Source organism: Pteropus vampyrus, unplaced genomic scaffold, assembly GCF_000151845.1.
Source record: "Pteropus vampyrus isolate Shadow unplaced genomic scaffold, Pvam_2.0 Scaffold137, whole genome shotgun sequence".
Lineage (NCBI taxonomy): Eukaryota > Metazoa > Chordata > Mammalia > Chiroptera > Pteropodidae > Pteropus > Pteropus vampyrus.
The window spans coordinates 4,063,599-4,077,016 of NW_011888918.1; the positions used below are offsets into that span (position 1 = coordinate 4,063,599).

The 13,418-nt window shown below is 38.4% G+C and overlaps 1 protein-coding gene and 1 non-coding gene across 2 annotated transcripts in view; one reads left to right on the plus strand and one right to left on the minus strand.

Annotated features, from left to right (window-relative positions):
- Positions 1 to 6,934: 6,934 nt before the first annotated feature.
- Positions 6,935 to 13,418, plus strand: part of NINJ2 (ninjurin 2) — an 89,320-nt gene continuing 82,836 nt past the window's right edge. Inside the window, 3 exon segments of the mRNA XM_023535123.1 lie at positions 6,935 to 6,976; positions 6,979 to 7,053; positions 7,055 to 7,126. Coding sequence (XP_023390891.1) covers positions 6,935 to 6,976; positions 6,979 to 7,053; positions 7,055 to 7,126 — 189 coding nt within the window.
- On the minus strand, positions 9,887 to 9,991 carry LOC111744556. Its single transcript, XR_002782210.1, has one exon. It is a non-coding gene; the product is annotated as a U6 spliceosomal RNA (small nuclear RNA).

Here is a 13,418-nt window from a genome sequence, read left to right on the forward strand (position 1 = left end):
CTTGAGGGTTCTGTGAACATCCGTGTAATTTATCCCTGCTTCACCTAACCCTTCTTCATCCAAGAACCAAGCTTATAATTTAAGTTCCTCTCAGCAGCACAGTAAATCTTCATGGACTTTAAGGAATCTCTAGAACTCATCTCTGGCAGAATTATCTCTGCCCTGACTAGAGGCTCTGGGCTGAGCTAAAAGAGAACAAGAGAAGTCTCAAGAGAGTTTAACAGCCAGACTTTTACTGATGTCCTTCATATGAAAATTCATATTAACTCCATTTAATGGGTTCTTACTCTGTGCCAGGCAGGTAATTAGCTTTACACCCATGATATGATTTAGTTTGATTCTCACAACGATCTTTATAAATTAAGTACTACAATCCCTATTTTTACAAGGGGAAAGGAGGTGAAGTAACTTGCTCAAAACACAGCTAGTCAAAATGCATTGACTATACAATACCGAAAGTGAATCCTAATGTACACTATAAACTTTGGGTGATAATGTGTCGCTGTAGGTGCATCAGTTGCAACAAACATACCCCACACGTTGATAATTGGGGAGGCTGTGCATGTGTAGGGGCAGGGAGTATATGGAAAACCTCTGTACTGTGTGCTCAAATTTGCTGTGAACTTAAAACTGCTCTATAAAGTAGTCTCTTTTAAAACACACACACAACTAATAAATAGCAGGACTGGAAGTCAAAATTAGGTCTGTCTCCTTGATCGATAGTGAGTTACTGTCATCAACAACCTGTTCAGCTCCATTGCACAGATAACAATAATGATTGCGTGTGCGCATGCTCATGCGTGTGCGCACATGAGTGGGTGGCATCTTAGCGCAGATCATATTGTTGTGTCTGAGTAAGTGGTGGGGTTGGAGGTGTATGTTAAGCAGTAGCATGTGGAGAAAAGAGAAAGAATTGGATGAAAAAATCTCGAATTGAGTCCTGGCTCCATCACCTGGTAGCTGCGTGATCTTGGGCATATCACTTCGGTTTTAGTTTCCTCGGCTGTAAATTACAACTATGAGGGTCAAATAAAAAAAAATATGTACAAAGTACTTTGAAATCATAAGTAACTATTTCCATATTAGTCATCTTTCTCCTCTCTCTCTCTCTCTCTCTCTCTCTCTCTCTCTCTCTCTCTCGCACACACACACATCCACATCCACATAATTAAAAACATAACCAGGAAATTTAGCTTCTAATTCTCTAACTCCACCTTTACCACTAAGCTGCCTCTGTCATCTGTAAGATGGAGTAGTTGGACTGGTACTTCCAATTCTCAGGGATTTTTTTTTTTTAGTCTTGGAGTTCTGATTTCCACACTCTACTAAGAATTCTGTTACTGTGCTGTCTAAGCCTCCTGCCCCCGCCCCTTCCCACCAGTCTTAGAGCCGTGTGTGTGGTCTTTGTACCCTTTATGCCCATTCCCCATGGCATCTTCCAGCTTCATCCTTTTCACACCCCGACCCTGAGTCCTTCGTGCTCTTTGGGAAAAGCCTTCACTATGTGAGGAACACTGTCAATAAAAAAAAGTCCCTGTGGGCCAGCATCCCATCTGCTGCTGAGATAAATGGCCACAATTTTGACTGTGCTTTTAAAATCTTCTTTCTTTTTTTTTTTAATACATCATATCAAGACTTGAAAACCTCCACACAATTTTGCATGACTTGTAATTGCCCAGCCCTAACACACCCAAGGTCCTAGGATGCTTGTAAACCATGCCACCTGCTCAGAAATCAAGGAGTTCCCTAGAGGTACCTTAAGGGATAGCTTGAGAAATACAGAGGGTGGGACAGGCGGAGCAGGAGCAGATATGACTCCGGGGTCTCAGCAGCTTTACTTTAATCTGTTTTATATTAACTTCTGCATAAGATCTCACTTAAGAAAAGAATTTCCTTGCTTTAAGAGGTTCAAAAGCCACAAATGTCTTTCTCCTACTACTAAGAAGAGATCAGCTATTACCCTCTCACTTTCTTAAGCCACCAAGAGAATGCCTGGCACCTTTTAACTTTATCACAGAGATGAGAGGTGAGAAGTGTTCCATATCAACATGACAAGACTCTGTTATTAATCATTCATTGAACAGTGAGTCATAGTTAAAATCCCCCTACCTTGAATGCAAAAGACCCAAGGGGAATTTTACCTACCACAACCAAGAGCATCCCTGGGTCTCAGGGGGCATTCCCATGAGAGCTGTGTGCCCTGGGTTCCTATTTATGTCAAATTAGGCTTTCGCCTAATGAACATCCATCAAGAGATGAGTGGCCAGGATGGGAGTGTTTAATAAGTGATGGCCATGGCACAGCAATGTTTTTTTTTATTAACATTTTTCATTTTTCAATTATAGTTGGTATACAATATTCTATTAGTTTCATGTATACAACATAGTGATTATACATCTATAAAACTCACAAAGTGATCACCCCAATAAATCTAGTACCCATCTGACACCCTAAAAAGTTATTATAATATTATTGACTATATTCCTCAAGCTATGTTTTATATCTCCATGCTTATTTTGTAACTACCTATTTGAACTTCTTAATCCATTCCTCATTTTTCACCAACACCCCCTAGCCCTCCTTCCATGTGGTAATCCTCAAAATGGTCTCTGTATCTTTGAATTTGTTTCTGCTTTATTTGTTAATTTGTTCTTTAGATTCCACATGTATGTGAAATCAACAATGTTTTGAATATACTGAATTTTGGTCTAGAGTTCCACTGTCCAACATGGTAGCTACTGGCTATTTAAATGTAAATATATTAAAATTAAACACAATTTAAAATTTAGATTCTCAGTAACACTAGCCACATTTTATGTGCTAAATACCTACATGTGGCTAATGGTTGCCATTCTGAACAATGAAGACTGAAATGTTCTTTAACATAACATTTTTTATTGGTTAGATTTTTTATTCATATTGAAAGAGGTCTTTTAGATGCTATCATTCTTATAAAACATAAATGAAAAACAAAATAAAACCAATTAACATATTCATAAAACTTCACACTGAGTCAAACTCTTTTAAATGACTTTTTAACTTAGCATCATTGATATTTGTGTTTTTTCTGCAAAATAATTCTCTGTGCTATAAAGAGTGGTAATGCAGTATTTTTAGAGAATTTATAGAAGTGAAACTACCATGCATTGTAGGTAGAACAGGCCTACTTTAGACTTCTGCTAAGGAATGTTGCTAAGTATGTCTATAACATTTTCATCATTGCAGAAAGTTCTATTGGATAGTGCTAGAGTCACCCAATCTAATTCTTAATTATCCTTTTGGCCATCCTGGGCATCTTATCAGACTCCCTCCATAGACACGCCCTCCCCCCTCCAAAAAAAAAAATGTTTCCCGTTACCATTCATCCCAGCCATAGGATTTCTGGAGCAGTGAGTTTGAAAGAGGCTAAATGAATGTGTAAATGAGCATAAATGAGTTTGGAAGCATTTTCTGAAGTATGCCTTTATTCTTACTTCGTTACCTTGTTTGTCGTGTGTCTGCCCTGCCCAATCTTCACTAGCAGAGGTAGTAGAAGGGGGTTATTTTTCCTATAAAGTTTCTAATTACATAAATATTTCTTAACTTTTATAAACTAAAATTCAGACCTCAATCTGAGACCTTATACTGTTTCACGGGAAGTGTTTAATATAAACACACATTAGAAACAGAATTTAAGAGCTGAAAGAATCCTAGGAATCACTTTTTTTGACAGCTTTACTTTTCACAAAGGAGAATATAGAACCCAGAATAGTTCAGTGACTTGGCTTAAGAACACACAGTGATTCAGCGCACACAGGAACCAGGAACCAGGAACCAAGGTTGCCTGGTTTCCACCATAGGGCTTTTCTCACTATTAGACGTTAAGAGGTCTCTTTGCTGGCTTCTTCAGTACCCTACAACTCATTGTGCCTTCTACATAGTAAGATGCCCCTAGAGTCTCATTCTAGGCCCCTATTCCATGATCACTTTCTGAGTGGCTCTGAGTGTTTACTTATTTATAAGTTCAAGCATGTTTTTTTAAAAAATCTTCCCAAGAAGCAGTTTCCCTAAAACTGGGCTTCACACTGCAAAAGTCACCTAGCAATAAAGAGAAATAGATGCCTCTCCCATCTGAATTGGATAGCTTCCATATAGGTATAGATTTAGTATCACAAATGTCAGAAGCATAACTTTAGCTTAACTTTCCATGTATGTGTCTCACAAGGGCATGTATTTTGTGATTTTATATCCTAACAGTGTTTAACGTATTATCTTCTCAGTAGGGGGGTCAGCTGTTACCTCTCAAGACATTTTTTTTTTGTAAATAAAGTATTGCAATGCAGATATATTCATTTGTTTATATATTGTCTACAGCAGCTTTCACACTACAATAGCAGAGTTGAGAACTATAGTTGTGATAGAAACCGTATGGACCACAAGGTTAAAAAATATTTATTCTTCAGTCTTTTACAGAAAAAATGTGCTGACTCCTGGTCCAGAGTCACAGTCACTAAACCAAATCCTGCTTGCTATTTATTTCCAAATGATGCTAATGAGGTAGGGAAATGTCCAAATCCAGAAAGATCTTGCCAAACCAAAACCATTACTATAGCCAATTACAGCTTTTTTCTTTTAAAACCAGTGTGCTTATTAATACGGCTTTTCTCTTTTGCATTTTCTTGTTCTGATTTCCCCTCTAGTCATCCAGATGCATCCATATCATCTAAAGGATGATCAGGATTATCACAACAGGAACACAAAGAAAAAGAAATAGTCAATATTTTGCTTCTGACATTCAAAATAGGGTTTCTCAGGAAGACAATATTTTTGATAGTCAGGTTTTGTTGAGAATGAGCATTTTCTAAATTTTTTTTATTTCCGCTTTGAATTATTATCATAGAGTTCCACGAGAAGCACGTGCTAATCAAACAGGAGGAGAGAGTAGATAAGGCTACCTTTTCTGAGTTTAGGATTTATGGGAAGAAGGAAAGTAGAGGAAGAGAAAGCACATATCCAAACAAGTGTCTTGATCTCTCCTCTCTGAGCCAAAATCATGGATAAGAGCATGGACTCTGAATCAGATTGTCTGACCAACATTAAGTTGTGTTTCTATTTCCTCATCTATAAAGCAGGAGTAATAGTATTACCTACCTTGTTATGAGAACAAAGTAAGCGAGTTTGTACAAAAGTGCTTAGAATAGTGCTTATCATGTAGTGGCAATTTTTATGGGGGATGGGAGTGGTGGATATTCCTGGTAGATTTTGAAAGAATGCTGAGAAGAGAGTGGGCTCTACACCTCGCCTCCATTTTGGAGTCTAGAAGGAGATCACTTCAAAGGCCGTCCTTGTACCAACTTGGAGCAGCCACATCAAAGCCAACTCTACCAGAAGTGAAGCTGAACTTGCCTTTCTTCAGGACTGTCAGCAGCTCTCAGTCCCCAAGTACCTGAGGTGGAACAGGATCAATTGCCAAAGGTCTGGTAGGAATTTTCAGAGAGGGTTATCTTAGAAGTGTGGAACCCTGAGCTGGTACTGCCGAGAAGGGAGTGCATAAGAGTCATAGCAGGTCTCAAGGTGGTCCACATCACCATGAGAGCCAAGATAAGAGTCAGCAAGGGAGCCTCCTGGGTCCTTAAGAGCAGACAGAGAATGTACCATGAGTTATCCTGGCCACAGACAGTGGTCACCAACACTGGCAGGGGGCCCAGGAGCAGGTCACAGGGTATGTCCAAGAGCCATCAGCCCTCCACCACTAAGCATACATAAATCACACCGCTCTCCTGTGCACCTAGATGACATCTTTGGGGAAGATGGGTAGGAATCTGAAAAACCGAGCACTCTATTGAAACTGAACTGTTTATCATTTAAATTAAATTCAACAATGCTTATTAGGTTAGACTGAAATATAGTCTTCATCCTATTGTCCATCCCTCCTCTTACCACTTGTCCAGCAGGGTGGGACTTATAGAGACATTAGGTCATTTAATAAAGAAATTGCCCTTTTTTCACATTTAAATGTGGTGAGAGTAAATTTGTGACTCTGCTACTCTTTTTCCCTCCCCCCATCTTTAAACTCTAGATTAGATCACTCCCCTGTAACACCGCCCACCTCATGCACTCACAGACATACCCACACCCATTCAGACACAAGCTGGTGTCTAAAATCAGCTTCAGGAACAAGCCAGAAGAGTTTTAGCCTCTAACATAAACAACAGAAAAAAAACCTTCTCAGAAAAAGACTCACTCCTGGGAGCTTTATTTTAAAAGCAGGGAAAATGCAACTACTTGTATAAACTGAATTTGAAGGCATAACTTTTTTCTGTTCTCTTTCTGGCTAATTAAGGGAGAAAATGAGGGCATCAAACAACCTGTCAATAACAATGGGTTGTTTACTCATTTTGTGGAATAAGGCTTATGCTTTGGGGCCTATTAGGTAAACTACAATTTAAATTTTTTTTTTTTTTTTTTTTTTTTTTTTTTTTTTTTAGGGATAGAGGAACAAAGGAAAGAACAACAGAAGTCCTTAAGCTTCAGTTTTGGGAATATGCTAGAGGCCACTCCACCCTTGGTGACTAGGAACCCTCTCAGCTCCACTGATGTGAGGTCAGACAGTATTCTCGGGCTATTTTTCAAGTTCCTTGATAAATCTGCAGGGTTTCTGGACCAGTAGTAAAGCCACTAGCTCAAAGTAGGCTGGGTGACCTCAGATGGCTCCTCTGGGACTAGAGGGGCATTGGAGCCACCGGAGAAAATGACGCTGTCACTACCAACTCAAAAGGCCACCTATTAAAGTGTCACATGCCACCCATGGAGCATGAGTATGCACACACACTCACACACACACACACACACACATGCACGCGCGCGCACACACACACACACACTCTTGCACGTGTATACATGTGTATACTTCCCCCAGGGGCTGAAGCCAAGACGGGCATCCCACATCAGATGGATGAATAGCAGGTCTGTCCTGCCAGCTGTGTGCTCTCTCCCGCCCACCCCCCCACTCTGCCAAAAAAAAGCAGTAGAGACTCAGACAGCAAAGCCTGGAGTAGCCCACACAGTCTGTTACCGGCACCCAGTTCATGCAAAGGCACTTCAGGGCAGCAAGATGGAATCAGAAAGAGAAATCATCAACCTTCAAGTAAGTTCTCTCTGGGAGAGAGGAGAGTGGAGAAGGGGAACAGAGGTGAAGTTGGGGGGAGAAAAGATGAATATTTTGATCACTTGATATTCTCCCTCCCCACCCCCTATTTTCTTTTTACTCACCCTCCTTCTCCAAATACTCCCTAGGCTTTATCTCTTTATTCTCTATTTCACTCCGAGTCCCTGCTTGGTTCTTCACTTGTTTTTAAATATGTGAAAAACGGATTGTTTAAACTCCTCTTGGCTTCTGCTTCCTCTTGTCAGTCAAAGATCTAATTAGATTCATATTACCAGAAAATGATTTCACATTCTGTGCAGTGCTTTTCCCAAAACCCCAGGACAGTAGAGACTTATTTGAGAGCTGCCGGGCAGTTCTCTGTAGACAAGGAAAGATATGAGTTTTGGGGTTAGAAATAAGGTAGCTGGCCAACTATGTATAGTACAGTTTGGAAAAAAACTGGAGCCTTTTCTCAGCTCTCTCCACAAAGCTCTGCTGTGTAGGACAGAGTGTCTCATTCTGACCATTCGAGAAAAGAAAATCAGTATTATATACTAGGAGGAGGCAGAGCTACCACGTCCCTCCCTGCTTGCAGATCAACAGCGGTTCCAGTCCATCACCACAGGGGAGGGAATGGGGTGCTCTGGTGAGAGGAGGGTAGCAGGTCTCCCAGACTCTCTGTCTATTGAATAGAGTTGAGTCAATCCTTCTATAGTGATGACAGAGGTTGTGTGATAAATTCTCGTAGTGTCTGACAATTAGAGTGCCAAAGTACTTTTGAGAAGGAGAATTTTTGATCACAGAATATGTTCTTCAAGTAAAACTTTAAGCGGTACCCCAATGTATGCTTCAGATGAAAGAGGAGCTTCTCCGTGTATGTTGGGCAGAATGGTGGGAGCCTGGCAGAGTTTCCACCCTTGGCCTGTCCACTCCTGCAAAACAAACAGAGAAGTTCTAGCATGACTTGGAGTACTGCATAAAAACCATTGATCTAGTACAGCCATATACCAGTATCATTTTCCTTGATTGTCATCGATCCCCAAACATGCACCCAGCTCAGGGTTTGCTGGTCCCTCAGCCTGGAATCCTCTTACCTTGGCTGGCTCCTTCTAGTACATTCAGGTGTTGACTCAAATGTTACTGCCTCTGGGAGCACCCCCTCTGTATAGAAACCCTCCTCACAATTTGTCTTTATCATTTATTTTATTTCTGCCACAGCACTGCTCACTTTTTGAAGTTACATTATTTATCGATGGATTACTAATATCGCTAGAACATAAACTCCATTAGAGCAGAATCTCCTCTCTTTTATTCATTGCTATATCTCTAATGCCCAGGGAAGTGCTCAGTACACAGTAACTGCTCATAAAATACTTGTTAAATGAACGAGTTAAGGAAATCATGTTAGAAGGATCACTAATATGCATAAGGTCACTCAACTAGCACTTGACAGAGTCAGGACTTCAACCCAGGTCTTCTGATGCTATTCTCTCTTCATTTCATCTAGTTCTTACTTCCATTGGATGTATAGTAGCTAAGGAAACAGTATTGCTCATTTTCAGTCTCAGGAGAACAAGTTTCTTATGTGTTGATGGACTAAACAATCCTGAGTTACAGGCTAAGGACTCTGCATTTGAAAGAAAGGTTCACAAAGAAGAAAGAAGTTAGGACTAAGGAGGAGGAAATTACTGGCCAGGCCTTAATAAATGTCTCTATTGCTAGCAGGTAGCTAAAGTGTTGAGTTATCTTTCTTTTCTTCATTAGAGTTGTTCTCTCTCTCTTAATATATTTTTTTATTCTGGTATCTCATTTATACTTTCCTCTGGTCATTTATGTATTTGGTTGGTCAGAAGGTTATTCATTAGTTTTCACAACTTCCCCTCCAGCTCTGGATCAAATTAGGTCTTGAATCTTCTTTGAAAACTGAGTCACTATAGTCTTTGGAAAAGAAGGTGAGCTTTGGTTCAGGAGAGGTGGAGGTGTCTGTCCCCTAGCAGCATGATTTTACCCTCTCCTCATGTGGCAGCTGCCTCATGAAATCCAGAGGAAAGACATATATAAAGACCTTAGAATATTATGTACTGAATAAATATTAGTTCTCCCTATATATTTTTTTTTATTGTTTCCCAGAGGTGGTAAACATCTCCTGACTGTAGCTAAGTTGTTTCATCCACTCATTCAACTAATAGGCACTACTCAATGACTATACACTTCACTCTGTGCTTAGCAGGTATGGAAGAGTTCTCTTAGTTCCTGAGTCATTATAGTGGGTTGAATTTCTGTGTGAGCTAAATAATGTTGCTTGGTTTTATAGCCCCAAGATAAATTCTTAAACTTGTAAATTCTTAAACTTATAAATGTGTTATTTATTCCAAGAAGAACAGGTAAAAAATGTTAATGATTTACTGTTTTTCATCCTGAACACCTTAAGGCCCCAATCCAAATAATGATGGCACAGTATTTAACCAGGGCAACGTTCTTTATCATGTAATTTTTGTTCTCCTTTTTATAATCCTGATCTTTTAAAAACAATTTTTTATTTTTCAATTATACTTAACATTCGATATTATATTAGTTTCAGGTGTACGACACAGTAATTAGATATTTGTATAACTTATGAAGTAATCCCCCCAATAAGTCTAGAACCCACCTGACATCATATATAGTTATTACAATATTATTGAACATATTCCCTATGCTGCATTTCATATCCCCATGACTACTTTGTAACTGCCATTTGTACTTCTTAATCCATTCACCAAAAATATAGAACACTTCACGAATTTGTATGTCATCTTTGTACAGGGGTCATGCTAATCTTCTCTGTATCATTCTAATTTTAGCATATGTGGTGCCAAAGTGAGCCTAAAAATCCTGATCTTGGCGATTTCATTTATGTTAGTACAACGATTAACTCCTATTGATCACTACCCCATCACCAAAACAAACCAAACCAAAGAAAGAACAAATATCTACTGAGCTTCAACACTGTACTAAGTACCAAATAAACCATGATACATGATTAAGTGGAAGAAACATACACAATTAAGTATAATAAAAAGAAACTTTTGTTAAAATAGTGTTCCTGAAAAATATGGTACAATTATCACCAATAGGTAGTAAAAGTATCACTGATTGTGGAACAATTTTTCATTGTAATGGTAATCTTTATAGTTTTACTGTGGATTACAAAAAAAACCCCAGCTAATCCATCAAACCTTTGATTTCAAAATTTTTATTGCTAGCATGAGGCTAAAAGAAGTGGCACAGAGTCAGGACTTCAACCCAGGATGACGTGGAATCACCCTGAATGTTTTTTTAAAATTTATTTATTTAAATTAGTTTCAAGTATACAGTACATTGGTTAGACATCTATACAGCTTGTAAAACAATCCCCTCAATGGCTCCCTCCCTCCCCTGGCCCTCCACCTAGCCATCGCATTAATGCTAACTGCATTCCCTCTACCGTGCTCCCCATCCCTGTGACCATCTATTACTTACTAATTTGTACTTTTTTAACCCTTCACCCCATTCTCTCTGCCCGCAACCCCCCCTCCCTTCTGTCCGTCACCAAATTTTCCACAATATTTGTGAGTTTGTTTTTGATTAGTTTGTTCTTTTTGTTCCTTCGATTCCTCATATAAGTGAAATCATATGGTATTTCTCTTTCTCTGTCTGACTTATTTCATTCAGCATGATAATATCTAGCTCTATCCATGTCATTGCAAATGGTACGATTTCATTTTTTTAATGGCTGAGTAATATTCCATTTCTTTATCCAATCATCTGTTGATGGGCATTTAGGTTGCTTCCGTATCTTGGCTAAATTGTGCTGCCATGAATATTGGGGTGCATAGATCTTTACAGATTATTGTTTTGGTTTTCTTTGGATAAATATCCAGAAGTGCAATTGTTGGGTCAAAAGGTGTATCCTTTTTAAAATTTTTTTGAGAAACCTCCATATTGTTTTCCATAGCGGCTGTACCAATTTGCAATCGCACCAACAATGTATGAGGGCTCCCTTTTCTTCACATCCTTGCCAACACTAGCTGTGTTTTCATCAATTGATGATAGCCATTCTGACAGGTGTGAGGTGATAGCTCATTGTGGTTTTAATTTGCATTTCTCTGATGGTAGCAACCTCAAGCATCTTTTCATACATCTATTAGCCTCTTTGGAGAAGTATCTGTTCAGGTCTTCTGCCTATTTTTTAATTAGATTGTTTTTTTGTTGTTGAGTTGTATGAGCTCTTTATATATTTTGGATATTAATCCCTTATCAGATGTATCATTAGTGAATATGTTCTCTCAAATAGTCTTTTTATTTTGTTGATGGTTTCCTTTGCTGTAGAAAAACTTTTTAGTTTGATGTAGTCCCATTTGTTTATTTTTTCTTTTGTTTTCCTTGCCCGAGGAAATATCTCCAAAAAGAAATTCCTGTCAGTAATATCAGAGAGTTGACTGCCTATGTTTTCTTCTAGAAGTTTTATGGTTTGGAGTCTTACATTTAAGTCTTTAATCCATTTTGGGTCTATTCTTGTATGTGATGTAGGAAGATGGACCAGCTTCTTTTTTTTTTTTTTTTTTTTGCATCTATCTGTCCAATTTTCCCAAGATCATTTATTGAAGAGACTGTCTTTACTCCATTGTATATGCTTACCTCCTTTGTCATATATTAAGTAAGCATATTGGCATGGATTTATTTCTGGGCTCTCTATTCTGTTCCATTGATCAATGTGTCTGTTTTCATGCCAGTATCATGCTGTTTTGATTACTGTGCCTGTAGTACAGTTTGATACCAGGTAGTATGCTACCTCCAACTTTGTTCTTCTTTCTTAAGATTGTCATGGCTATTCAGGGTTTTTTATGGCTCCATATAAATTTTAGCATTATTTGTTCTAGCTCTCTGAAAAATGCCATTGGTATTTTGATAGGGATTGCTTTGAATCTATAGATTGCTTTGGGTAATATGGCCATTTTAATGATGTTGATTCTTTCTACCCATGAACATGGTATATATTTCCATTTATTTGTATCTTCTTCAATTTCTTTTTTCAATGACTTATAATTCTCTGAAAACAGGTCTTTTACCTTCTTGGTTAATTTGATTCCCAGGTATTTTATGGTTTTTGAGGCAATTGTAAATGGGATTGTTTTAATTTCTCTTTCTGAAAGTTCATCATTGGTGTATAAAAATGCCTGAATGTTTTAATAATTGTATATGTCTTAACTGTTCAGAAGTGTGACTGGTTTGGATGGTATGAATCACAGGTGTATGTGTCTGTACATATTGCTGCTTTCTTTTCACTAAAACATTAAAATCACAAGCAGAGTACAACTGAAGTTTGGAAATCTCCAATCTAAAAATTTAATTTAAGTCTCTAAAATCAGTGTTGTGCATGTTTCCCTAGGTCAAAACCTATGAGACTGAGATGATTAGTAGTGGTTCAATCAGGTGTAAAAAAGATTGACACATAGTACTCAAAGTAAGTTGCCTCTACTAGGTGAGTGCCTGAAACCATCCCTCTCCTACAGCCTAAGGCTGTGGCGTCCAGGTGTCTGCCCTTCTCCCTGCCCTTCCAGGGAGGTAAGGCTTCCCAGGCTCGAGATTTGACTAGTTTTCCATCTTTCCCCAGCTACGAGAGTCTGGATGTATGAAGAGTTGAGGAAAATTCATTGCTACCCCTTCAATCGGTGTTGCAACCCTACTCCTAAGAACGGAGTTCAAGACACTTGCCTTGCTCCTTCCCAAAATGAAGCTCCTCTTCTATTTATAGATTCACCTAAATAGATTCAGTTCTCTGCCCCATTTTTCTACCTGTGCTAGATGTTGAGGGAGATATGAAGAGGGTCAGAGATGATCTCTTAGTAGGAGAACTAAGATTTGTACATACTGAATGCAAATTTAGTGTAGAAAGGGTTAAGTACAGCAAGACAGAAGTGGAATACAACAAGAGTGGAGGTAAAATTACTTATGAATAAAAAGAGGGCTGTAGATAAAGTACTCTAGAAATATTTTCAAATGGAAGGTCCAGAAAATCATTTTGTGGTATGCAACAAGACACTTAAAAATAACCCAGTAATCCCACTTTTAAAATGAGCTTAAGAAAATAATCAGAGATGTGTTCAGTTATGCAAAGATGTTTATTGAAATATTTATAGCAAAAAAATGAGTATCCAACAATAAAGAAATGGTTAAATAAATTTTGGTACATCTGTAAACAGATATCTTGAAACAATTTTTTTTTCAATGTTTGGGAAGGATATTTAAAGGAATAACAAATTGTATGTTA